Raw genomic sequence first — 27,056 nt, 5'->3', positions numbered from 1 at the left:
ATGACTGCTAGCGAAACACTTTCTGTTCTATAGGCAGTTCCATCTGCCTACAGCTTGTATTCTAACTGAAAAAAACAGAAATAGGGCAGTGTCACTTAACCCAGTCGGGACAGCCTAGGCTGGACTCAGTTGCTGTTTGAAATTCATTGATTGGCCAGATATATCATGATGTCACAAACACACCAGATAGCCTAGCAGCATCCTTATCATAACTCCAGACAAGTAAAACTGTAAATGGGCTGTCAAATATGGAGCCCAGGGGCTGGATTCAGCCCCTTGAGGGGGGGTTGTTAGGCCCGCGAGGAAGCAGCGTGGTGGGGTTGCCTCAGCCGGCCTGCAGGCTTGATAAGCCCTGGCAAAGCAGCCACTCCACCCTCCTGTGAGCTCACCTGTCCAGGCACAAACCCCCAGTGCCATTCTAGGGCTGGTGAGGCACCTCCAGCCTGATTAAGTCATACCTAGCCCTTGTAACAAATGAGTTCAACACCCTTGCCATAGCTCTTCTCTATGGGCTGCTAAAATCAAATACAATACAAAATAACAACTTAGTGATCTCCTTAAGGAATGCAAGGTAGATTTTCTTTTCTGTCAAGTTGCACCAAGAGACTTTCACGGGGGTGGGGGAAGGGGTATGGTGATCCTTCTGCCCTCTCTGACACCTTCTGCCAGTCCAGCACTGCCTTCCCACATACACACTCTGGAATCAACCAATCATATCACTCTCTCATCTCCCTCTCAATCCTCCTTTATCTACGCAGTGGCGTAGTGGTTAAGAGCAGGTGCATTCTAATCTGGAGGAACTGGGTTTGATTCCCTGCTCTGCCGCCTGAGCTTTGGAGGCTTATCTGGGGAATTCAGATTAGCCTGTGCACTCCAACACACGCCAGCTGGGTGACCTTGGGCTAGTCACAGTTCTTTGGAGCTCTCTCAGCCCCACCCACCTCACAGGGTGTTTGTTGTGAGGGGGGAAGGGAAAGGAGATTGTAAATCCCTTTGAGTCTCTGACAGGAGAGAAAGGGAATATAAATCCAACTCTTCTTCTTCTTCCGCTTCTTGAACTCAGCTCCCAGTTTAACACACATATACACACATCATTACATCTCTCCCCACCTTTGTCCTTAAGCAGAATCCCAAAGCATCACAGAATCATAGAGTTGGAAGAGACTCCAAGGGGCCATCAAATCCAACCCCCTGGAATGCAGGAACACACAATCAATTCACCCTTGACAGATGGCCATCCAGCCTCTCTTTAAAAACCTCCAAAGAAGGAGACTCCACCACACTCCAAGGTAGTGCTCGATGTGTACAGTTTCTTCAGCAAAATCTTCGAAATAAACAAAAAACACATTAAAACAATGAAAACCAACACTAAAACACACACAATTTTTTTTTTGAAATTGAGTGTTGCATTCTGTATTGAGAAGAAAGGACGCATGGTATGCTCAATGTTGTCCAACTGTGGATGCTGAGAAGGGTCTGTAGTGCTCAGGCCCTAAATCTTTAATCCAGCCCTGAATCTACCTAATTTTTCTAAGGCCTCCAAACTACTCCGCCCTCATTCCCCCTGTTTCTTCCGCTCTATGTCCTCCATGCCGCAGGCGGTCGCTGTGGGACCGTTTCTGCCTCTTCATAGGCGTGCGCGCCTCCCTTCACCTCGGTGGTCCGGAAGTGTCTCCAGGAGACGCCGGGCGGGCTGCGCTGCCTGTCTGCAAGGGGCGGCGGCTGGTGGCATCATGGAGCACATCCGTACCACGAAGGTAACTGGACGGGGCCGGGCCTGGTCGGCGGCGCCGCTGGCTTTCCCTGCGTTCGCTGTCCTTGTTCGCTGCAGCAGCGATTCTTCTCCGGCTCCGAGGGAAAGAGGCAGGCGCCGGAACCAGGGCAGGATCCCCCCGGCAGGGCTTTATCTGGCCTGGGGTTTCCTTGAGGCTGCTTGGGGGACGGTCTGTTTTGTGCTTCACGCGGGGAGGCGATGGCAACATGCAAGCAGCCGGTTTAATGTGTGCTGCCCAAACGGTTCGGGAGCCTTCCGGGTGCCTTAAAGGTGGATGCTGTGGCAGTAGGTCCTTCGGTGGGCTTTCCTGACATTGCACTCTGTATTGCAAGTGGAAGGGCTCTCGTGCCTTCAGAATCTTTCTAATTAGGAACACGGGGTTCTGTTTTTGAGCCTGATGACTTTCCCACTGACATCTGTGGGGCTTAACTTCCGACCAAACATGCAGGAACCGTGCATAAACACACAATAGGAAGTCACTACCGTTGAACTGGGAGGAGCTTATTTCCTATGTTTTTCTGATTTGCTGTTCGAAGGCATGAGCTGACCTGAAAGAAAAAAAATCCCTTCTCTCTCCCTATCAAAAAACTTATTCCCAGATCCTGCAATGCCCCTGAAAAATTAGGTAGATGGGAGGCAGAATCTTTATTGTATGCCAATAAAGGCTTGTTGTGGTTGTTACACCTGCTATTATGTATATAGTGATCTTATTGTGTTCTTTGTCTGAAGAGTAAGGCTGGTAAGGGATTCTCTTATTTTTCTTCTGGGTAAATGTGTTTAACAGTGCAATCCAGAACAGAGTTACTCCAGTCTAAGCCCATTGACCTCAATGGTTTGAGACTAGAGTAACTCTGTTCTGGATTGCAGTGTTCGTTTGAAAGTCAGTTTGCAATGCACAGTTTCCTAGTTTTGTCTGGTGATAGAGGGAAGATTAGAAGGATACCACCACCCCCAGCTTCTCTTCTCTTCCCTATCAATGCTATAAAACACCTATAGTTTGTTGGGGGGTCACAATCAGAGCCTTGTAACATTTCCTTGTTATCCGTTGCATGATAAGGAAAAGATTGCATTGTCTCGTATTCTACCACGTCCAATCCCAAACTGTAGTATGTCTATAATTAGCTTCTCAGAGCAGAGAGACCATGAAACTGGTATAAGCACCAGTGAAACCAAAATTTCTGTCATTCAGGAGTCATGTGTCCTTTGGAGCAGACAATATCTTCAAAATTTTCAGCATTATTGCTCTGACACTTTGAATAGACACTGTATCAGCTCTTCACTATAACATAAAATGATAAAGTAGATTGATGTCTTTCATGATTGGGTGCACCTGTTCTCTTGCATGGTAATATTTTCTGGTGGGGTTGCCAGCCAAGGGAGACTCCATCTTTTCTGAGATCATAGCATTTGGAGGTGGAAAACATTTCCAGATACTTTTCCCATCTCTTTTTACTAGATCTTTGCAGTGGAAACCTGAGTAAAGGATTCTTGTAAGTCCTAATGCTATCCGCTTTACATTTGACTTTAGGTCTTAAAAGCATGTTGAGTTCTTATGCAATTAATGGAATTGTAGCAATGGGGGGTGGGGTAAATGCTTCAGAGAGTTCCCTTTTTTGCTCTTTCACTCTTTTTCCATCCTCATTCTTAAATCCGTAGTAACATTGCTTTATATGAGTGGCAGGGAAACTAGAAATGATTTGTAAATTAATGGAATTTTTAAAAGGTTTAGGATTGAGTGCTTTTAGCTGTGGGTGGGTAAATCATGTTACACAGTCATTTATTAATTTTATTTCAGCAAAATTTCAGTTATATTTTAGAAGGTCATTAATCTTTCCCTAATATATGACATAAATCTCAGTAATCTCTAAGCCATATGAACTGTCCACCTTCAGTGAAGCACGGGATAAGCTATGAAACGTCAGTGAAGTTTATAGCTGTTCTGTAACAAATTGCAGCATCTTCATATAATTTTAGAAGGGAAGGAGAGAACTGTTCATTAATTTGTTGTTGAAGTCTAGACGTTTCAAGGAGCAAACTGAAATGAATTGCCATTCTAATGCTGGAAGAGTTCAAAGAAAAATGTCTCTGAGGTTGTCATAAGATAATGACATGTGTCAACAGACTGAAAACTGTGCATCTTAAAACTATTGCATGGTATTTAAAATGGAGTTCTGTTGAAAGAAAGATGCACCTATTAAAGGTCCAAGCTATGTGAAGTTGAATCTTTTGAGAGGAACTTACAGTAAAAGAAAAAAAATGACCATAACTGTAAAGAAACAAAGTGGGCAGAAACTTTCCTTTATTCTTTTAGAGGCTTGCCAGTTTCCTTTATACCAAATTAGCCTTTAAATGCTGCTCCTTAGGCCTATATGTTTATGTCTTCTCTGTTTTAATGTGTGTCACAATGCATGCTGTTTAACAGCTCTTCACACTCTTGGCTGCTGGTTAGGTTACTGTTTACCCTGAGATCTTAGTGGCCACATTTTCAACAACATGACAATTGAAATGTACACTTGCTTAAAGAGAGAAGAAATTATGTTGCACGTTTTTTAAAAAACATGTACTTACAGTGAGTATCTTTCAAAAGGCCCAGCCTTTTAAAATGTTGGCTCTTGCCTTTGCACAGTATAAATTGATACCTGCACAGTTGACCTTCGTTCCTGAGGACACTCATACTTATTTATTCATTGGTGTGCAGCCTGTTCATATCAAAAAGTCACAGGGTGACTCAGTAAGGTGCGATCCATCCATCATAGACCAGCAAGTCTATCCTTGAAAGGCTCACTTCATTTACGACCCACTCATACAATTTGCAAGGCTGTGTAACTTATTCTAGTGAGCAGGCTACTTTGGTTCCACGCTGGTTGAAACTGTTGACTGAAAGTCGAGTTTCCCATTTGCTCCAAAAATACATATTTAATAAAGGTTTACTGATTTATGCTGTTGATTTTTTTTAAAAAAAGCAAAGGACCAAGTAATTAGGTGTATGTTTAGGTGTATTAGGTGTATTTAGCATCAATGGTCAATGATGAGATGGTATCCAGGAATTGCAAACACCTGCACTACTGATGTAGGTGTTCTTTTGGTGCAGCTATTTCCTTTGAGTTCCTTTGAGTTCCAATCCTGCTGTGTACAGCGTTTGAGAGATGTACTCTGTCAGCACTAATGAGGTAATTCTGCCAAGAAAGTAGGAGGAATTAACCCTTGTTGAAGCTTTCAATGCCTCTTTTGTGAGTTTGGTTCCCCATTTAGAATATGACAGATGAGTTTCAAATCAAGTTAGAAATGACTGAACTTTGAGCTTTGTTTTCAGAATTGAATAATCTCTGAGTACAAATGGATAGAGGCTTTGCTTTTTTGGTTTGCATCTGCTTTTAACTCTGGGATGCATCAAATACTACCGGAATGTATGTAAAAGGCAATCTGGATTGCAGGGGCTGCCTTCTGATTCTTTTGGGCATTTCCCCCCATCAACGCATACATAATGAGCTTTAATCAAGGAGACTGAAAAATTGTTCTAGGAGCTAAAGTGTGGAATGTTTCAGGTCTCTGTATTCTCTCTATTGCTCTTTAATACCTGCGAGACCACCTCTCCCCATATTGCCCTCTAGACCCCTCCGCTCCTCGGGGTGGGGGGTGGGGGTGGATTTACTGAAGGTTCCCGGCCCTGCACAGGTTCGGCTGGCCACTACTAGGGCCAGGGCCTTTTTGGCTCTGGCCCCCACCTGGTGGAATGAGCTCCCAGCTGAGATCAGGGCCCTGCAGGACATTTGTGAGTTCTGCAGGGCCTGTAAGACTGAGATCTTCCGCCACGCTTTTATATCTTGCCAGCTGGCCTGATCAGTACATCATGACCTCCCATGGGTGTCTAATCTGTGTTTTTATCGCCATCTTTTACTGTCTTGTTTAAAGTTTTTAATAGTGTGGTTGTTGCACACACCAGTTTTATATGGTATTTTCAAAGTGTTTTTATACTGATGTTCGCTGCCCTGAGCCCTACTGGGAAGGGTGGGATATAAATTTAATACATACAGACACACACACACACACACACACACACACACACACACACACACACACACTCAAATTCAGCTGCTGAATTAGATAATCTTGAGTTTTGGGATTAGATGTCATCAATACGTTGATGACATCAACGTAAGCTTGTGACCAGAAGCAGCTATTTGTCTTGGGCCAGCGCTATGAGTGATGTTTGTCAGGGGAGTTGGATGAAGATTGGTTTGCCCATTTGAGATTGGGTTTGGCTGACTTAAATTGGTCGGTTTAAGAGTTTAGGGCAGTGGTGGTGAACCTTTGGCACTCCAGATGTTATGGACTACAATTCCCATCAGCCCCTGCCAGCTTGGCCAATTGGCCATGCTGGCAGGGGCTGATGGGAATTGTAGTCCATAACATCTGGAGTGCCAAAGGTTTGCCACCACTGGTTTAGGGGCTCATGGACTTAGCCTTGGTGATGGAGGAGGAGCAGCTATCAATGCTTTCCACATCTTCCATCTTATTTGTAAATTACCATTTCTTCTGGTCAGTCTGGTCCATTCTTTGGGAATTTGTAGAACAGGGTTGATGTTGGGCTTATGCCATTTGCAGTGGCTTAAAACATGATTGCCTTTAATCTGCCAGAAATTAAGAGCATTTTTATTCCATCTTTTTTCTTTTTTTTTGGACCTCCGGTGGGAGGGAACACCTGCTGCTTGGTGGATTGTTACAGCCACCTTCTGCTTAGGCGGGTTGCCATAAGTTTGCCTCTCAATCCAAAGTCCTTCCTCGATGGGTTAACTGGGAAACCCACCGTGAGAAGCTCAGGTGGAAGATGAGAAACGAGAGCTACCCCATCTCCATCCCTGTCTACTTGAAATTGCAGCTTGTAGATTCAGCAGGAATATATTTAAGGTGCATTATCTAAACGTGTTTTTCTGTGTGACTGGGACACTGCTGCCAGACTGCTTTTGCTAACACCGTCTCTGGAATCGGTAGCGTTAGAGCTGCTTCCCACAGAATTTTACTGGCCTCCCTGAGATTTTATCCTGTCGGCTGCTTTCCAGAATTAGAAGTCACAAAACCAGAAGAATGTGCTTACTGGGCCGTTAGCGTGGGTGGATGAGTTCTCATGGCACATATGCACACAAGGGTGTCACGTTGCTGGTTAGGTACCGGTTTATGAGGGCTGAAGTTTGTGCTTGCCAATATAATGTGCAATGCTTTGCACTGCCAGGCAGAGCACTTCCCCCTTTATGCAGCGGTTCTCAGGCTTTTCAAAGCAGGACGTGCTTCTAAACGTATTGTAGTTTTCAGAACCCACTTGCAATGCAACTGTCCCCTTCTGCAACATGAAACACAGGATTGTTCCCTCTGTTAACGTGTTTGTAATTCACTGGCATGTTTAATGTTTAAATGCATAGTGTTACTTGGCCCCCAGCAATATTTCACAGCTGTATTTTGTACGTACCTTATGGGAATACCATTCCCCTCCCCCTTTTTCACTCACAGGTTGAACAGGTGAAATTGCTGGACAGGTTCAGCACAAACAGCAAGTCACAAACTGGAATGCTTCACCTTACAGCCACTCATCTCTTATTTATCGACGCTAACCAGAAAGAGACTTGGGTAAGGATTGCCAATGCATTGTCTCTCATTCCCTTAATCATGGTTCCTTTACATTGTACATCCTTTGAGGGCAGAATAGAACTATGTGCGTGGCTCCCCAACCCGGCATCCTTGCTCGTGACGAACAGGAGACTGATCCTTAGGAATGTAGAACTATGGGTCTGTGGTGAGCATTTTGACCAGAGAGTGCTCGTGCTGTCTGGTGCGAAGCTTACAGGCATGTCACTCTCTCCAGATAGGAGAGTTGTTATGTGGGGAAAGAGCAAATAGTCCCGATCCATCTCAGTACTGTTGGCACAAATGGAAGCTCAGGCCATATGCCACAATGAGAAAATGCGGTTCTGCAGTCCAGGAGGTAAAATGTAGACTGCTAGGCAGGATGTTAAAGCCCGGGACTTCCAGGGTGGCATTCTCAGAACTGCTTCCTGTTGCACATATAGGGCCATCTAGAAAGGCGGAGAGTAGGCCTCGGTGTGTAGATGGCACAGTGGTGCTGGAGAGGCGGGAAGCAGGACGGACTGGACTGATCTTTTATTTAAGGGGGGGGGGGCTCTGCTTGAACAGAAATGGAACCAAATTCCTGGAGCGTCACCTTAAAAATGTTGCAGTGTTTAAACTGGGTCCCATGGAAGAGTGGAGAGGAGCTGAAGAGCATCCTGGTTCAGGATAACTTATCCCTGCAGGGATGAACTGGTAGCAGTAATTTAGTCAAGAATGGGCCAGAACTTGACCAGTTTAAAGAGGCCAAAGGACCATCAGTGAAAGTGTGTTCTTGTTTTGTTTGCTTTACAACCTGCTCTTCCTGAACAAGTCAGGCTCAGAGCAGTTTACGTTATAAAAACAACAATTACAACCATACTTCACAGTTTTAAACCATACAGAATGTACAATAGCATCCTAAAATGCCAATTTGGACGCTTCTCAGAGGCAAGAGGTGGGATAAGGAATAACTGAGAACGTAACTACAAGGGAATAACAAATAACCTCAATAAACCAAAGAGAAAGGAGGGAAGGGGAAATGAAGGAGGCTAGCTAGATGGTGACCATTTGCTGTCCTCCATCATAGGCCTGGCAGGGCCCAAATCTTATTGGAAAGAGAAAGACAAACTGTAAAGGGGGAAGTCTTGCCCAAACAAGGTAAATCAAAATGAGTGTAGGTTTTGGCAAAAGTCATATCAATTTGACAGTTCAGTGTGTTCAAAGAGACCCGGGGAGCGTCGTGCTAAATATACTGGCACCAACAATAAGAATTTATTTGACTGCTTCAGAAACAGGAGACTGCTAGAAGCAGTGGGGCCCTTGCGTAACAAAGGAGTAAAAGGATTGCTCAAGGGAAATGGGGAAATGGCAGACAAGGATGAATTGTTTGAGTCCGTGTAACCGAACCACAGCCCTCAGTTTGCGAGATCTGAGCAAGGCTGTTAATGAGAGGAGATTTTGGAGGTCAAGTGACTTGATGGTGCTTAATACGCAAATCACAGCTTTTAGAAAGGGGTCCAGAGCAAGTCCAAGAAAACTACAGGACAGTTCATCTAGCATTTATTCCATGGAAATTGGTAGAAATGGTTCTTAAAGGTAGAATTATGAAACTCACAGAGGATAGAGTCCTACTGGAGAAGAATCAGTTTGGCTTCCTGAAAAGCAAAATCCTATCCTACTCTCCTTTTAGTGTTCTCTGAGGGGTGTTAGCAAACTCATGAGCAAGAGTAGTAATCTCTTGACAAAGTCCCTCCCCCAATGGGATCATGAGTCATGAGATAAAAGAACAGGTCCTTTAGTGGGCTAGAACAGGGGTCGGCAACCTTTACCACCCAAAGAGCCATTTGGACCTGTTTTCCATGGCCCCCGAAGATTTCATTGAGCCGAAAGGCGGCTCCACACAGCCGCTTTGCCTCCAGTTCAGCCCCTCCCACTTACCTTTCCTTCCATAGCTGGGAGGCACCCGGCACTGGGCAGAGACCTGCTCCTTGGGGCAGAGGGGGGATGGCGTCACAGAGGATGGCGTTTGTGGTTCTGCTCCAGTGCCGCTGCCTCGGCCTGCAGGAGGTACGCTGGCGCTGGGCAGGGAAACCCCCTCTGCCCAACAGAGCAGACAGCTGCCTGTTCCATGGGGCAGAAGGGGGATGGCGGCTGCAGGGATGGCCTCCACTCATCTTTCCTTCCAGCGCTGCTCTGGAGGGCTGAAGGGACACCCCACACTTCCCTCTGACCTCCAGGCCGCGTGGAGCCGCAGTATAAGACTGAAAGAGCCGCATGCGGCTCTGGAGCCGCGGGTTGCAGACCCCTGGGCTAGAAGAAGAAGAAGCTACAGAAAGGATGAATGAATGAATAATTGTCGCAGTGGAGTGAAATATGACATGGAGTTTCACAACAGTTTAGCATTGGATGGATGCTATTTAATTTGTTCATTAACGATCTGCAACTGGGGGAGTGTAGGAAGGAGGCATCTGGTGGGTGACACCGCACTACTCAGGATGAAGAAAACCAAATCAGATTGTTAAAAGCTCGAATAAAGGTCTCTTCCAAACTGAATTGGTAACTTGGCCAATGAGATTCAGTGTGAATATGTAAAGTAATGCATGTTGGAGCAAAAGCCCTCAGCTGAAATCTAGGTTTGATCGGCTGATGACTGACAAGGAAAGAGATCTCGAGGGGCCTGGGGCATAGTTTGATTAAAATGATGGTTCAGTGTGAGGGAAGAATGAAAGGTGAATTTTAGGCTGGAGGTTATTAGAAAATGAATTGCGGAGCAATGGTTTTGTGTAGGTGCGGCCATATTTAGAATACAGTTCTGAATACAGATAGTCACCATATCTCAAAACAAATATTGAATTGCTAGAAGAGTTACAGAAAAGAGTTACAGAAAAGAGCGATCAAAATGATATTGGAGTTAAAGCACTTTCCCTGGGCAGAAAGGTGAAGGAATTTGAAGCTTTTTTGTTTACAGAAAGGTTAACAAGATGGCACATGACAGAAGTTTGTAAAATTTAGCATGGGTGAAGAGGCGATAGGGCCGCTTTCCTCAAGACGTCGCCTTTGCGCCCCACGCCGCCAAGAGGCGGGCGGCGAAGAGTCTGCTCGCGAGTGCTACGCGAACGGGAGAAGCGGAGGCCAGCAGACGCGCAGGCTGCCCGCGACGTGAGCCGCCTCTGTGCCTCGCTATCGGCCTGTCGCTTGCGGAACAAGAGTCTTCGCCATCGCTGCCCTCCGACCCCTGGAGGCCGAGGACAGTGTGGGCGGCTGGGCGCACGCCCGCAGGCTTAATTTGCGGGAGGACACCGTGAGTGGGGCGGAGACGGAGATAGCGCCCCGGGCGGCGCTGCTCGCACTAATGCCAAGAGGGAAGACGCTTCCTTCCCAACAACAACCCTTTAAAGGGTTGTTTTAGGGCGCTTCTGACGCCTGGGGAGGGAAGAAGAGCTGGTCGCCGCTGCTGCCGCGCTGCAGCAGCGCCAGGTGGACGCGCCTGGGGGCTTTTTTTTGGCTCCCCAGGCCGTCATAAATGGGCCATGTGGAAACGGCCAGAGCTTTTCTTCTACTCCATGGTAGTACTTGTGGGAACCCGATGAAGTTCTTTGTCCAGGATAATTTAAAGATAACGCAATGATCACAAAGGAACTGGGCACAAGAATACACTGTCTTGGAGGATGGTGGAGTCTCCTTTGGAGGTTCTTAAACAGAAACTGGGTGGCCATCTGTCGGGACACTGGCGCATCTAGGGGAACAGATATAACCTAGGCACCATTCACATGGGGGGCCTTTTGACCATTCACCCCCTCCCTCCCCCCCTCCCCCAGCACAGGCTGGCACACCCTCCCTGGCCTTGTCCCCTCCCTCAGTGTTTTGCTGGCTTTGGCGTGCTTAACTTGAAGAAAGGTTTGTAGTTTATTGGGGGGGGTGCAATGGGGAAGTTTGGCTGGGACTGAGCATGGGGATGGACCCCACAGTGTCTAGGTACACCAATAGTCAGGAGTGCTTTGATTATGTGTTCCTGCATGGCAGGGGGTTGGATGGCCCTCGGGGCCTCTTCCAACTCTATGATTCTGTGGCTTGTTGAGGTGTTGATTTTGTGGTGTAGTTTTATTAAAGTATGGTTGATTAGTTCAGATCCTTTCTGGATTTTTGTGTGTGACAGATACTACACCACCACATTGCTTCTGTGGAGAAACTTGCCTTGACAACATCGGGCTGCCCTCTGGTGATCCAGTGCAAAAACTTCAGGATAGTTCATTTCATTGTTCCCAGGGAAAGAGACTGCCACGATATTTATAATTCCTTGCTTCAGCTGTCTAAACCAGGTAATTGACTGGCTGCATCCGTCATTGAAATGCACTGCACTGACGTATCCCTTTGGTTGTTCTCCCGAAGTTAAACGCCAGAGGTTAGACTTCTTTTCTCTTTTTTTCTCTTGTTCAGCAAGGTACGACGAACTTTATGCCTTCTCATACAACCCGAAGCAAAGTGAGACGGAGCGAGTGCAGGGCTGGCAGCTTCTTGACCTTGCGGACGAGTACAATCGGATGGGTGTGCCCAACTCCAACTGGCAATTGTCAGATGCCAATCGGGATTATAAGGTAGGAGATCAACTGCCCTTGCAGGAGAAGAATTCCGAAAGCATTCACCCCCTCTGTACATTGGGGGATTCGAAACGAAGTCTAGATTGGGGAAGGTTTCCTTCGACAATGGCATAATTGTCAGAGAGGTTGGCTTGTTGCTTCTTCCCATGAGAGAGCTCAGTTTGAATAACAATATTCCTGGATACCTTGTTTTCTGCAGCTCTTTTGTAGTAAGTTCATGCCCTCATTATGCACACAGGTAATGCATAACCCTAGGTCAGGGGTGGCCAACCTATGGCGCTGCAGATGTTCATGGACTACGATTCCCATCAGCCCCTACCAGCATGGCCAATTGGTGGGGCTGATGGAAATTGTAGTCCATGAACAGCTGCAGTGCCATAGGTTGGCCACCCCTGCCCTAGGTGATCAGTGGGTAGATAATCTAGAGGAATGTACTTAGGCCTCCTTCTCTGCTGTTTCAGAGCCCCAGCCAGCTGTGAATTGGGGGCTGCAGGTAATCTTCAGATTACTTCCATTCTGTAACTGGAAATACAGCCTAAGCTAGCCTGGTTCTGGTGGGTTTTCCGGGCTGTGTGGCCGTGGTCTGGTAGATCTTGTTCCTGACGTTTCGCCTGCATCTGTGGCTGGCATCTTCAGAGGTGTGTCACAGAGAAAAGTCTGTTTCACACTGTCCAGTGAGAAGGGAATGTTTAGTGGGGTATATATTGTCCATGTCCCAGGGTGGGGAACCAATCAGTAAGCATTTGGGTGGAACTTGCTGTGCAAAGGTGTGGTTTGACTGATTGAATTGCAGGTGGGGTTTTCAGTTATTTACATTCGTACCCACATGTTTGTTTTGGTTTCAATGCCAGAAGTTGATTTTATCTAAGGTTACTGTAAACCTTTAACATCTGAAGATAATTTTACTCCAGGGGTAGGGCTGTCTCTCTCTTTTTTTGGTACTGGTTTTCTTGAAACTAACTGAACAGTATGTTCAGCATTCTAGGTTTGTGGTGGGATAGTTCTTTAGTATAGCATTTTATTTCAAAATGGCTTAGATTCTACCTAGATTTTGGTTGATTCTGTGGGGTTGAGTTTTGCTGATACTCCTCTCCCGTCAGAAACCTCTAGTTCCCTTCCTAAAATAATCCTGGCAGTCCCCTGGATCAGTCTTGCATGGGCAGTGTTGAGTTTCCATGGGAGGGAGGAAAGAATCAGTGAAAATTCTACCTGCTGCTCCCAGAGTAATATTTGCAGTATCCAAACTGCTGCCTGCCTTGAAGCCCTTCTGTTAACTGGCAGTTTCTGAACTTTGATTTTTAGAATCTGAGTCTAAGATGACTAATTTTTTGAGCCTTTGTGACACCTACCCTCCACTTTTTTTGCAACCTCCTGTTTAATAGACAGTGTCACATTTTTTTCTGTACAAAATAGATATTTGGCCCCTCAATAAATGTGTGGGGAAGGACACATCTCAGTGTTTCATAGGTCATCGTTTTGCTTGGTGCCTCTGAAATTCTTCAAACTTGAAAATCCAAAACAGTTTTCCCGCGAGGGGCTGAGAAAGCCGGGGATTGGGGTTAGACCATTTCCAAGCAACTGAACTCTTGCTTGATAATAACAAGCCTCTTAAGATGTGGGGTTTTGCTGCAGGTGCTAGGCAAGTGGGCCCAGTTGCACGTTATTTCCCTTAAAAAGCAATGTTGGGAACAGTGATGCTTTGCTACTATCGTTCTCCCTTTTGCTTAACCCACTTTCTCAAGGTTGATCCAGAGTATGTGGACTTTGCTTCACTTGAAACTGTCCTCTGTTTCCACCTAGAATAGAATCATAGAGTTGGAAGAGACCACAAGGGCCATCAAGTCCAACCCCCTGCAACGCAGGAACACACAATCAAAGCACTCCCGATATATGTTCATCCAGCCTTTGTTTAAAAACCTCCAAAGAAGCAAACTCCGCCACTCTCGGTCAGAAAGTTCTTCCTAAGTTTAGGTGGAATCTCTTTTCCTTCACTTTGTATCCATTACTCCGTGTCCTAGTCTCTGAGGCAGCAGAAAACAAGCTTGCTCTCTCTTCGACATGACATCCCTTCAAATATTTAGACATAGCTATCATGTCCCCTCTTAACCTTCACTTCTCCAGACTAAACATCCCCAGCTCCCTAAGCCTTTCTTCGTAGGGCATGGACTCCAGACCTCCACACCTGTACATCTCAGACCTTTTTCTGGATACCTCTGACCCAGCAGTTCCTAACCAAAGCATCATTTGACACCCACCGATTTCCTAGGATGTCTGCTTGCATCTGCAGTCAAATGTTCGAATGTTCATTACCTTTCATTTTCTTCCCCTCTTTCTCAGATCTGTGAAACCTATCCCAGAGAACTGTATGTTCCCAGGAGTGTGAGCAAGCCCATAATAGTTGGCAGTTCTAAGTTCCGAAGCAAAGGAAGGTTTCCTGTGCTGTCATATTATCATAAAGATAATGAGGTATAGTCTGATTTCCTTTCAGTGCAAGTGGGCTAAAGGCTATTTTCCAAGCCGGGAAAAGACAAGAGGGTAAGTGTAGGAACCTGGGCTCTTTGATCTATTTCAAAAATAGGTGCTAGTGGCATATAACTATATATAGTGCCTGTAGCTGCGCTAATTTTGTCAAGCTTCAAGATTAAGAACTTTGAGGTGTTTCATGTAACAATTATTTACATTGGGGAGGGTCAATATTTCAAAAGTCCCCCCCCCCCGGGATAGGGGAGGGAAGGAGTTGAAGCTACAACCAATATCTTGTATGGAGCTTTAAAAACAAATTATTATGTCTTAGGAATTAAAACCAGTTCGCATGCTCTTGTCTTTTTTTAGACACTTAATTTGGATGCATCGTCTTTAGCTTTATCCTTAAAAAGTAGGGAAATGTTCTGCCTCTATACAGAAAGTTCAAATCATGAACAGTGTGAAAAAAATGTGCATTTCAGGTATCCTCTGAAACTGTTGCATGTTAAGAGACATCACAGGTCTGGTTTTGACTTCTCCTGTTAGTACCTGTGGGCCAATCTCAGGACACTGTCCATGTCCTCTGAAGACCTGACTCTTACTTTTATCTTCTGGCCAGGCTGCCATTTGCAGGTGTAGTCAACCTCTATCTGGGTTCAGTGCCAGGTGTTTGGAGGATGAGCACATGTTACAAGCAATCAGCAAAGCGAATCCTACTAATCATTATATGTATGTCGTGGACACCAGGCCTAAGGTACGTATCCTCTGCTAGTTGCTGATTTTTCAGTACTAGCCTTGTAGTTGTGAGAAAGAAATGTGTGGAGTTACTGTTGCACTAAATCAGCATTCTCTGACATGACGCCTGTGGGCTCCATGGTGCGCGTGAACTGCTGGTTGTATATGCTGGTCTAAGACTGTATGAATAAATTTGACTAAATCACACCCTTGAACACGGGGTCTGTGGTTAAGGGAAGAGAACATGCTTAAGCTGTTAGGTGCACCAAAAGGTGGGTGGGGCTGAGAGAGCTCCAAAAAGCTGTGACTAGCCCAAGGTCACCCAGCTGGCATGTGTGGGAGTGCACAGGCTAATCTGAATTCCCCAGACAAGCTTCCACAGCTCAAGTGGCAGAGCGGGGAATCAAACCCTGTTCCTCCAGATTAGATTGCACCTGCTCTTAACCACTACTCCTTCTGGGTTGTTTTCTTCCCTACCTGGTGACTCTTCTTACCTTCCTTGTCTTTTAAGCTGAATGCAATGGCAAACAGAGCGGCAGGTAAAGGCTATGAAAATGAAGACAACTATTCCAATATTAGATTCCAGTTTGTTGGTATTGAAAACATCCATGTAATGAGATCCAGCCTGCAGAAACTTTTGGAAGGTATGTATATTCTTACCTGGTTTTAAAAAGCTGATAAGTATAAATGGCTCTAAGCAGATGCATGTATTTAAGTGATGCCTGTAGAAAACATGTTGCATAAAATAATAAATTCAGTATTTCATGCCATGAATACACATGAGCAAAGAAGAGTTATGAGCCTCTGCCATTGGCCTGCTTTGAGGAAACTGGCTTGCTGCATAGAATACCCATCAGCCATTGGCAATCAAGCTTCATTTAAAGTTGATGAAATGTCATTGGAGTGAAGTATTGTGGTTCTGTGGTGGGTGGAGAAGTTTTGAACATGACAGCACATTGGGTTTATTTTGGCATTGCACCAAGTCAATCTCTTAAATGTTACATGCGAAAAAGAAACTTTGTGTTAATGGAAATCTCATTAACATATTCCTTCATCTTGAGTTACTTCTTACCCTGCTTGTGGCAGATTCATTATTCAAAGGGAAGAGCCACTTCATGGGGTGACTGGGTTTGCCACAGCTGCAATGCTGATTTTCACAGTTAAGTTCCTAAAGTGTGAAGGGCAGGTGTGATCTTCTGCGAGCACAGAAACATACAATACGGAACCATGTTTGGCTTCCATGATCAGTGAATCCATTGTAAGAAGGGTTTTCAATAACAGAGCAACTCTACACATACCTGCGTGCCACATTCCCAATTACCTGTGCAGGAAACATGCAGGAGACAAGGTTTGGGTAGTGAGTAGATGTACCCATTTGTTTTGCATATTGCCATTGCTAGCCATGTGAACAGGACTCCCTCCAAACATGTATTATAAAGAGTGATCTGGCATCTCCTATTCATTTCGTGCAACACTGTCATTTTTAGCACTGTTTCAAGTGAATATTCTTGTTGGTTTGCTGTAGAAGAGCAGGATCTGAGTCCAGTAGCACCTTAGAAACTCACCGAATTTTAAGGGGTGTGAGTTTTCGAGTGTCAAAGCTCTTTTCATTAAGTACATCTATTTCTCAAAAGCGTATACCCTAAAAATGTTGTTGGTCTTTTTATTCTTTTTTTGAAATCATGTTGGTTGTTTAGGTACTACAGGACTTGAATCTTGTTCGTCTGACAGCTCTAGCCGTCTAGCACCTCTTGTTACTACTACACATGGTATAGCCGAAGGAAGAATTTTTCTGATTTAATTAGCACTCCTGAAAGTTTAGAAATTCTGATGTCTTTTGAAGCAGCTGAGGAGCGTCTAAAATTAGAATATCTTCTACTCTTAGTAGCAGGCACTGCTGCTATTTGAAGTGAACAACCTCTGTGTCTCTTTCTGTTCTAGTCTGTGGCACAAGAGGGCTTTCGGTCAATGACTTCCTGTCTGGTTTGGAGAGCTCCGGATGGCTACGACACATCAAAGCCGTGCTGGAGGCCTCTATCTTCTTAGCCAAAGTAATTTGCAAGTTTTAATTTTGGGGTGGTAGGACAATAACAGTTTGCCTTTGACAATCCATTACAGTCCAGGCTATGGGTTAAAGTTGCCAAAATCCTAAAAAGGCAGATAGTCATCTAAGGCCCTTTCCGCACAACCAAAACAAAGCGGGGTGGAGGGCCGGGCCGTTCGCATGCCTCTGTGTGGGCGGCCCTGGAGCTAGCACAGGTCACCGATGAGCCTTTGCACAGAGGCGCTTCTTTGGTTTTTTTTAACTTACCTCTCATCGATGCATAGCTACGCAGGCAGGCACACATGAACCCCCAGAGCCTTGCTTACACCTCTTGTCCTCAAAAGTGCCTGCGTGGCTCCACAGATGGGAGCCGGGAGTTTAAAAGAGGAGGAAAGCGCAGCCACATAACATGCCTCCTGCCTGGCCGTTTGGTCGGCCATGGCTGTAAGGGGCGTTAAAAAAAAGAATCGCACAAATATGATTGTGGAAAAAACCGGGTTACGGGGGAAAACGCGGAGCAGACTCATGTTGGGAGTGGGATCCATGCAAAGTTCCCCCCCCCCCCCAACTCAGGTTTTATCCCACCCTTAACCTGTTTATTGGCCCGTGCAGAAAGGGCCTTAGTAAATATATAATTTCTGATCTAGGTCTAGGAAAGCAAATGCAAAAGAAGTTGACTGTATTGGTGGGATCTTCACGACCTTTCTGTGCCGACAATATTGTTGGTTGTAACGGTGCTTGACCGACTAGGTATGGGGCGGGGGTCACTGGCTGACTTTCTGTCCCTTCACCTGTAGTCAGTTACAGCTGTAAATGCATCCAGTATTTTCTGCAGCTTGTTGTGCTGGTGCTGGAGCAGATCAGAGCCAAGATCAGGGAAGCTGCAAGTGATGCTCAAAGGTGATCAAAGCAAATAGCATATGGCCTACATCAGAGGTCTGCAACCTGTGGCTCTCCAGATGTTCATGGACTACAATTCCCATCAGCCCCTGCCACCATGGTCAATTGACCATGTGGCAGGGGCTGATGGGAATTGCAGTCCATGAACATCCTTTAGAGCCACAGGTTGCAGACCCCTGGCCTACATATTTGGAACAGACCCCAAATCGGCAAGATGCATTTCTCCGCTTTGTGGCGCAGAAATAAGTAAGACTTCTTGTCTTTTTATAGGCCATAGCTTTTGAAGGCGCAAGTGTTCTTGTCCACTGTTCTGATGGCTGGGACCGGACATCTCAGGTTTGCTCCCTGGGCTCTCTGTTGTTGGATCCCTTCTATAGGACAATTAAAGGATTTATGGTAAGTACGTATGTCAGCAAATTGAGTTGCCTTTGGTTGGCATATATTTGAATTTTTTTAAAAAAAATTACATGGGAAGATGTCCTTAGAGTCGATATTGCAGGTGACTTCGTACTTGACTCTCCTTGTTGAATATGTTTTTTCACCTCCTGTCTGCATAGATATAGATAGGCTTAAGACCCAAATGCAAAATGAAATTTTAACCTGTGGGCTACACGGTTGCCATAGATGCCTGCATTTAAAACAGTGCTGGTGAATTTAGTTTCTTAAAACCATAAGGGAAATCAGCCATTGGTAATTTCACATAATCAGTGTGAACTGGAAGCTCTACTCAACTAGAAAAATCTGATTTACTTAATAGTAGTAGTAGGAGGAGGAGTAATTTTGTGCTGTTAAGTCACAACTGGAAAGCCCCAGGATCAATGGGGTATTCAAGACAAGAGATGTTCAGAGGTGGTTTGCTGCTCCCTTTCTCTGCATAATAACCCAGGTTTTCCTTTGTGCTGTTCCATCTGAGGACTGATCGTTGCCAACCCTGCCTCCCAAGATCCGATGAGATCAAGCTACTCAGGCTTCTGATTTTCTTACTGTGCTAATTTTAAGTCTTATTTAATCGAAGCAACTATATTCAGCATATTTTACATTTAAATTTAAAACTGATATGTATTGGTGGGACTTTTGTAAGAACTGCTCGGACATTTGAAGAACCAGACCCAGAAATCCAAAGTGACAGCTTTGTCTGAAAGAGATGATCCGAACTGAAACTTACTGCAGAAAAACAAAGGGTTAATATTTCTGGAAGCAGAATTTGTTGGGGGTTTTTTCATGACTGATGCATTGTATTCTTCCAGGTTTTGGTAGAAAAAGATTGGATTGCTTTTGGACACAAGTTTTCAGACAGGTAACAGTCTCTTGCACTGTGTTGCATGTTTCAATATATAATGCTGTAGGTGCTTTATCATGTTAAATTAATATTTCCTTTCCTGCATATTTCAACCTTAAGGAACTTTCACCTTGCTTTAGAAATCTTGCTGGGCTGTGGGAGCTCTTAAGAGTGAATTTCCCCACTGATTTTCCTAACCCAAGGGAAAGTTTAGAACACCTGGATTTTTTTAAGCCCTATTATCTATATGTGAGGAGTCGCGTGGTGTAGTGGTTAAGTGCTTGCACTGCCACTCACATGGTCAGAAGTTCTAGCCCCTGTGGGTCAGATATCCTGGCAACTGGCTCATGGTCAACTCAGCCATCCATCCATTCCTTGGTCAGTAAATGAGTACCTAGCACATAGCTAGGGGGTAAAGAATAGCCGGGGAAAGCAATGGCAAACTACCCTACAAAAACGGCTTGCCTATGAAATCACTGCTTGCAGTGGTACCCAGGGTCGGATACAACTGAAGGGGAAACTTTACCTTTATCTATATGGCGACCGCATCGCTTTACCGATTGGCTTTATTCTGGACCTGCACCTCCCAGAGATACACACTATTTGCCCATTTAGCGCTGCAGGCCATGCGCATGCTTCCTCATGCTGCTAGTTCCATGCATATGTATTGAGCTAATCCCAGAAAACACATTACTATATAGGGATCTGGCCTCCCATCTTGCTTTGTATATATATTTCACACTGATTGATTTTTTCAAAATATGTATATTCTCCTTAAAAAGCTTACAAATGAGGATTTTTGAGCTCTGTCTTTTGCTCTTTGACAACTGGAGTATGGGGTTTGTTTCTCTGGGCTGTTCAGCAGTATCTGCGTATGCATCAGCTACATTTCAAAGACAGGCCCAAGGAAGGCTTTGGAATTTATATATTGTCGAAGGCTTTCATGGCCAGATTCAACTGGTTGTGGTGGGTTTTCCGGGCTGTGTGGCTGTGGTCTGGTGGATCTTGTTCCTAACGTTTCGCCTGCATCTGTGGCTGGCATCTTCAGAGGTGTATCACAGTGTGTAACAGACTTCCCCCTGTGATACACTTCTGAAGATGCCAACCACATATGCAGGTGAAACTTTAGGAACAAGATCTACCATACCATGGCCACACAGGCTGGAAAACCCGCCACAACCAGCTTTGGAATTACATTTCTCAAACAACAGTTTCCCCCACCCTCAGTTGCATGGCAGACGTTTAGAAACTGGATGGGGGGAGGGCTGTTGAGTCATGACTAGTGGGTGGTCCGTCCCCCCCCCCCTTCCCGGCTAAACTGAATCCTCTTTTTTTTCTTTGTACATATCCACCAATCTTTATCTCGTAAGTGAGCCTCAACTTGATACTTTATTGCACAAGGGGGCGTTGTGGCGAAAATATGGCTTCAAGGATGGTCTTTGTAAAGCATTCCTATAAACCCCGGATCCAGGCTAATTTTTCTGCCAACAGCAGGAACTTCTGTCAGCAGAACAGACCTTTCTTGCCTCTCTTCTCTTGCTACAGCCCATTAATCTTCCTGACATGCTGCTTTTTGTGGATAGGGGCAAATTTGGGTCTAGAGCAGGAAGAGGGGATTGGCAGAAATCACCCCCACCTTTCCTGCTAATGGGAAATTTAGACCCCTTCCGCACATGCAGAATAATGCACTTTCAACCCACTTTCACAATTGTTTGCAAGTGATTTTTGCTATTTCCACACAGCTGCAAAGTGCATCGGAAGCAGATTGAAAGTGCATTATTCTGCCTGTGCGGAAAGGGCCTTAAGTCTGGATCCAGTCCCTTGTTGTTTTATTCTGAAAGTGTTCATGCAGGTCTCATGAGTACGGTTGCAAATAACTATTTCTTTTTGTTGTTGTTGGTAAACAAATTCCGTGCTGTCGCTGTCATACCAATATATCAGTGGTGGCGAATATATATTTGAGGTGCCACCAGAGGTGGCACTCAGAGGCTTTTCTCTGTGAACGCCCGAACAGAGTGCTATCTAGGCTGGCCTGGGCTGCTGGGCTCGATTATTAGCATTAAACCTAAGACCCAGTTTTGGGGAAGCAGTGTAGGTAACCCTGTTAAGTGCTGTTAAACCCTACTGATTTTCATGTGAAGAACTAAAGCACGATCCTTTACCTGGGGCTAAGCTCGGTTGCTGGCAATGGGGCTTGCTTCGCAGAAAACCTTGCTAGGGTCGTGATTCACCCATTGGAAGAGTTGCACGGTTGCTTCAAAGCAAAGCCACCGACTACCACCAAGCCTTCTGTTCCTGAGTAGCGCGTACCCACCGGAGCCTACTGTTTTTCTAAGCTAAAACCTCGGTATTGAGGTTAAAATTGCCGTGTTGGCGCTTTCTAGATAAATAAAAGAACATGCCAAGAACAATAGCTGGATCAGACCAGAGTCAGCCCTGGTCCAGCTACCTCTGCTTTACTACGCAGTGGCCCACCAGGTGCCTTTGGGAGCTCACATGCAGGATGTGAAAGCAATGGCCTTCTGCGGCTGTTGCTCCCGAGCAGCATGGATTCTTTGATTGCTGCTGTTTGGCTCTCAGAGTTGTGAATTCTCACTGCCTTAACTTTTATAATAGGGCTTTTGAGGTTAAAAAGTGAGAGGGTGTGGTTTGTTCTTCAGAAAGAGAGATGAATAGCCAGGGAAGCTGGTGAGATTGCTTAAGTGGGTTTTGGGTTGCAATTTGGGCACTCGGTCTCGAAAAGGTTCGCCACCACTGCAATATATGTATCAAGAGAGATCGCTGTAGCAATAATCCTAGGCAGCGTGAAAAAGTCCACGTTGGTGTTACTGTTGTGGAATATATTTTGTAGATGCGGCCAACTGGATGGAGACCCGAAGGAAATCTCGCCAGTGTTTGCCCAATTTTTAGAAAGCGTCTGGCATCTGACAGAGCAATTTCCACAAGCTTTCGAGTACAATGAGGCTTTTCTCCTCCAGATCCACGAGCACGTCCATTCCTGCCAATTTGGAAACTTCATTGGAAACTGCCAAAAAGAGCGAGAGAAACTCAAGTAGGACTTGCTGCAGAAAATGTGTTTGCCCAAAACTGAATTCTTCCTTCGGTGGGAGGGATCGGACGCTAATAGTAGCCAGATACGGTCTCTGGTTGGTGATGGTTGTATTTTGCTGGACTGAAAAGCAGTAAAAGGTCCTCAAACTCCAATGTAGTGTTTCTCGTGGGGAAAATCCAGTTTTGCAACGATGCCTGCTGAATAAAACTGTGCAAGGTTCCCCTAACCACTAGACTAAAATGTGCTGTCAAGTATCTGCTGTAGGGATATGTGCATTTTATCCTGTTCTGGAATCCCAGCTGCCACCGCATTGAAAAGCAGCAGAACAATGACCACGTTCTCAGTTATACAATAACATTGCTTTCTAGTAGTCTGCTTGGTGAAAGAAACAGAAGAGATGCAAGCTGAACATTACAGCGCATCTTGGGAGGCAGCTGGTCAGTTCCATGGGATATCGGAAAGGTCCCCTTTTTGTGTGCAGAAAAATGCTGAAGAGACAGAAAGCAGCATGGATGCTATGATTGCTGCTGTTTGGCTCCCAGAGTTGTGAATTCTCACTGCCTTGACTTCTATAATAGGGCTTTTGAGGTTAAAAAGTGAGAGGGTGTGGTTTGTTCTTCAGAAAGAGATGAATAGCCAGGGAAGCTGGTGAGATTGCTTAAGAACCAGTTAATGCTAAGCTGTTTTTACTGTGTCCACCAGTTTATGCTAAGCTATTTTTGCTATGTCCACCTAGTGCAGGGGTAGGGAACCTGCGGCTCTCCAGATGTTCAGGAACTACAATTCCCATCAGCCCCTACCAGCATGGCCAATTGGCCATGCTGACAGAGGCTGATGGGAATTATAGTTCCTGAACATCTGGAGAGCCGCAGGTTCCCTACCCCTGACCTAGTGAATAGAATACATTTCTGATTACTTGTCCTACTATATGAATAGTGAATAATAGTAACTAGTTGGCATACATTTGCTACTCCAGTGAATGGTTGACTAGTGTTGAGGCACCTATTAGACATTATATTTTGGAAATGTGTTCCCTTTGCTTCCTCCTATATTAACAGTGGTACTCTTGCACTGGGTCTGAAAATTAGCCTGGTCTGAGTAATCTGCCATTTACCTTTGTTTGGATGAGCCATCAAGTTGCAACAAGCTTATAGTGACCCCCTCATGAGGTTTTTCAAGGCAAGAGGTGAGCAGAAGTGGCTTTCCGTTGCCTGCTTCTTCATAGCAGCCCTGGCCGTCTTTGGTGCATTCCCAGCCAAGTGCTAACCATGGCCAATGCTGCTTTAGTATTTGAGCTCTGACAAGATCATGGTAGTCGATCTAGGGCAGAGGTGTCCAACTCTGGCGCTTCAGATGTTCATGGACTACAATTCCCACCAGCCCCTACTGGCATGGCCAATTGGGCTGATGGGAATTGTTGTCCGTGAACATCTGAAGCCCCAGAGTTGGACGCCCCTGATCTAGGGTGTTTCAGTTTGCTTGTTAAAATCTAACATTGAGTGCCAGCCTGCAAGACTGGACTGAAGTTTTCTGCCACTGACAAGTGATTGACTTTAAATTCTCCTTATCTCAAGACTGAAAGAGAAGGCTTATTCCTTGTGGCCTTTCCTCCTGGATGAACAAAAGAAATATCAGAACCCCATCTACAACGAGCATTTTTCTCAGTCCTTTGCTGTTCTGGAGCCGGACACGGTGTCCTTCAATTTTAAGTAAGTTTTAATTCCGTTAACTTGGTTGTTTGTTTACATTTCAGCGACCTGCCTAATGTGTTTAAATATTTCTTATGGTTGACACATGCAGGTTTTGGAGGAACATGTATCATCAGTTTGATCACACGATGCATCCCAGGCAGTCTGTGCTGAACCACGTCATGAACATGAGAGAACAAAATAAAATGCTAGAGAAAGACATTAAGGAATTGGAAGCGGTGAGTATTAGGAATAAAGCTGGCTCTGATTTCTGTTAGGGCTGCTTTTTCTTTACCTAACAAGATGGTCCCTGTGCTGAAAAATTCAGTCCTTAATCTGTACATTACTTTTAAGTGAGAATTTGTTTCTGTTGCTGTTCTGGGATTGGCTGGAGAATGGACTGGATTAAGGAGTATGCCCTAAACTGAGACGTCCCAATCCATTTTTACAGAACATCTTCATATCTAGGTGACACATACAATGACTTGCATGGTGACCCTCTAGAGCTGGCACTCGGTCTGAGGATGCTGGGCAAGGATTTCAGGAGCATTAAAGGGTGAAGGAAGCCAGAGAGAGATGCCTGTGGCAATGAATGGGTTAGGAGGAGACCTTAGAAATTCAATTATAGAGCATATACCTTGCATAAAGAAATTCCAGGTTCACTTAAAACATCTCCAAATTAATAGTTGAGGACAAGGACGCTTGTTTATATGCCGCCCTCCCAGGAGAATCAGGCTCAGGTAACTGCTGTACAACATAATAGGAATAACAAAAACATGATAATACAAAGCCATAAGGCTACATATAAAGACAATATCAATTTCAGTGGATCCACAAATTAACAATTCAAGATCAAAATAATACTACCAGGTTAACAGCTCAGAGCAAGGTAAACAACTTTTGATAACATCCCCAACATTAATATAGCATTTCACAACATTAATATAACATTGCATAACAATATAATTACATATAACAGTAACATAGTATATCAAATAAAAGATTAATGGATCATGGAAAGAGGTAATTGGGGCATGCTTTGCCCTTCCTGAGACCTTGCACGGCCACAGCTGAAGCAAACGGTCGGAGAGTTAGATGGACGAGTGGTTTTGATTTGGTGCAAAGGCTGCTTCGCAGGATGGATCCAGTGCAAAATTCCCAATTGTTCTAGAGCTCTTGCACCAGTAGAAACACAAGAAAGGCTGCAGTAACTCTTTAAACTGTGTCAAACTGTGTCTCTTCCAACTCTGTGATTCAAACATATTGGATTGTAGCTTGCCTTTCCACTTGTGCAGGACATCATGCATTCTATCCCAGGCATTCAGGAAGTAGAGCCAGCAGCTTCTTCGATCTCAGAATAACTTAGTATGGGGGAGAGAGAGAGGGAGGATTGTTGCTCGTATGCACACCCAAAATCTTGTGCAAACTAGGACAGGAGCAGGAAATGCTGCACAACATTTTGCTCAGTCCCTTTGGCAAGCAGAACTGAGTAGCTTTCTTTTTTCATTTGCACATTGCTGGATCTATCCACGTGCATTTAGAGGGGAAGATGAGGAGCCTCATATGGTGAGGACTGGATGTGAACAATAAATAATCAGGACAGGTGGAAACGGTGGAGAGTGGACAGGGTTAAGGAACTACTGCCTTTTGAACAATCTCTCTTTAATTTCAGAAATTGGGCTGTCGCGTAAACAAGGAAGAGACAGACGCAGCCTTCACCAAGGAACCTTTGCAGCCTGTTGATCCCCTGTCCCCGGTCCACAGAATGTCCCAGTGCTTTAAGAAAGAGCAACCCCTGCTGCATGCAAATGACTGCCTCCGAACGATAGAGGGCTCCAATGCAGCAGACAACCGGTACAGCGAGTATCTGGAAGAGCTCTCCAAAGCAGAGCCCGGCGTTGTCAGCCTCGAGTACGGAGTGGCCAGGATGACTTGTTAGGCATCCCATGGAGCGTGGCTCTCTCTTCCTGTCTGAAAAGACTCATGCTCAAGAAGAAGGGCATTGTGATAAGAGCGAACTCTTGGTGCATGACCAAAAACTGACTTGTGTAATTGGAGAGACCGTCAACCTAGACTTAGCGTAGCACACTAGTTGTTAAAGAAACAGTTTGCTTTTTCCCCCCCTGTTGAGAAGTAATTCAGTATAGTGATCTTGAAGGAAATGTGGAGAACTTATTGTTTGTTTTTTTGTTTTCTGTAGCTTAGAGAATCGAGGAATGAAAGTGGGGGTATGTCCTCGCTGTATGACAAACTTATAGTTTGCACTAGAGATTTCAGAATGTTACTACTTAACGTGTTCATTGCCAAATCGTTAATGATCTTCGTAATTCTGCTTCTAAGAAAAAACAAAACTACTTACCCGGACAGCTGAAAGTGTACATATAAATAGTGTAAATTGTGCATCTGTCGCTTGTTATTGATTTTTGATTACTCAAATGCCATGGAAAGTACTGTATACCAAACCAGAAAGAACTGGTCTTACATTTTTCAGATCATTGCTCTGTATTTTATATGTGTGTCGAGGACATCTGACTCCAAGATATTCCAGTGTGTTGTCCTTGGGATCAGGTTTTGGGATCTCTGAGAGAGGCACTCACCAGAATCCATCTGTTGAGGTGTTCAGTGGCTACAGTACCTGTCAAATTCCAGTCTCCTTTCTTTAAACTTTTTTTTACAAAGTTTGTACAATTGGGTAACCCAAATACGGTTAATGGTCTGAAATTGTGTCCTTGAATCTGTTAATTTTCTACCCAGTTGGAATATAATTTTATGACATGACTTCTAATTTGCGTGTCTATGTGAATGATTAAAAAATTTTGGACCCAGGTGTTTGTTTCAGTGAAAAACATAACTGGTACTGAAAAACAGTTGAGCTTTTAGAGTGCGCAACTGTACACAAACCATTCAGGGCATCAGATAAAA

General features: G+C 44.9%; 1 protein-coding gene across 1 annotated transcript; it reads left to right on the top strand.

Annotated features, from left to right (window-relative positions):
- The first annotated feature begins 1,658 nt into the window (after positions 1-1,658).
- MTMR6 (myotubularin related protein 6) lies at positions 1,659-26,959 on the top strand. The gene is made up of 14 exons (XM_048494524.1): positions 1,659-1,757; positions 7,280-7,396; positions 11,532-11,694; positions 11,813-11,970; positions 14,311-14,439; positions 15,056-15,190; positions 15,683-15,815; positions 17,113-17,222; positions 18,386-18,511; positions 19,363-19,412; positions 22,246-22,446; positions 24,021-24,155; positions 24,247-24,373; positions 25,807-26,959. The coding sequence occupies exons 1-14, from the start codon at positions 1,734-1,736 to the stop codon at positions 26,071-26,073; spliced, it is 1,875 nt and encodes a 624-aa protein (XP_048350481.1). The 5' UTR covers positions 1,659-1,733; the 3' UTR covers positions 26,074-26,959.
- The last annotated feature ends 97 nt before the right edge of the window (positions 26,960-27,056 follow it).

This window comes from Sphaerodactylus townsendi, linkage group LG04 (assembly GCF_021028975.2).
Source record: "Sphaerodactylus townsendi isolate TG3544 linkage group LG04, MPM_Stown_v2.3, whole genome shotgun sequence".
In the NCBI taxonomy this organism is placed as follows: Eukaryota; Metazoa; Chordata; class Lepidosauria; order Squamata; family Sphaerodactylidae; genus Sphaerodactylus; species Sphaerodactylus townsendi.
Note: the sequence above shows the minus strand (reverse complement) of the source record. Positions and strands in the feature narration are given on the sequence as shown.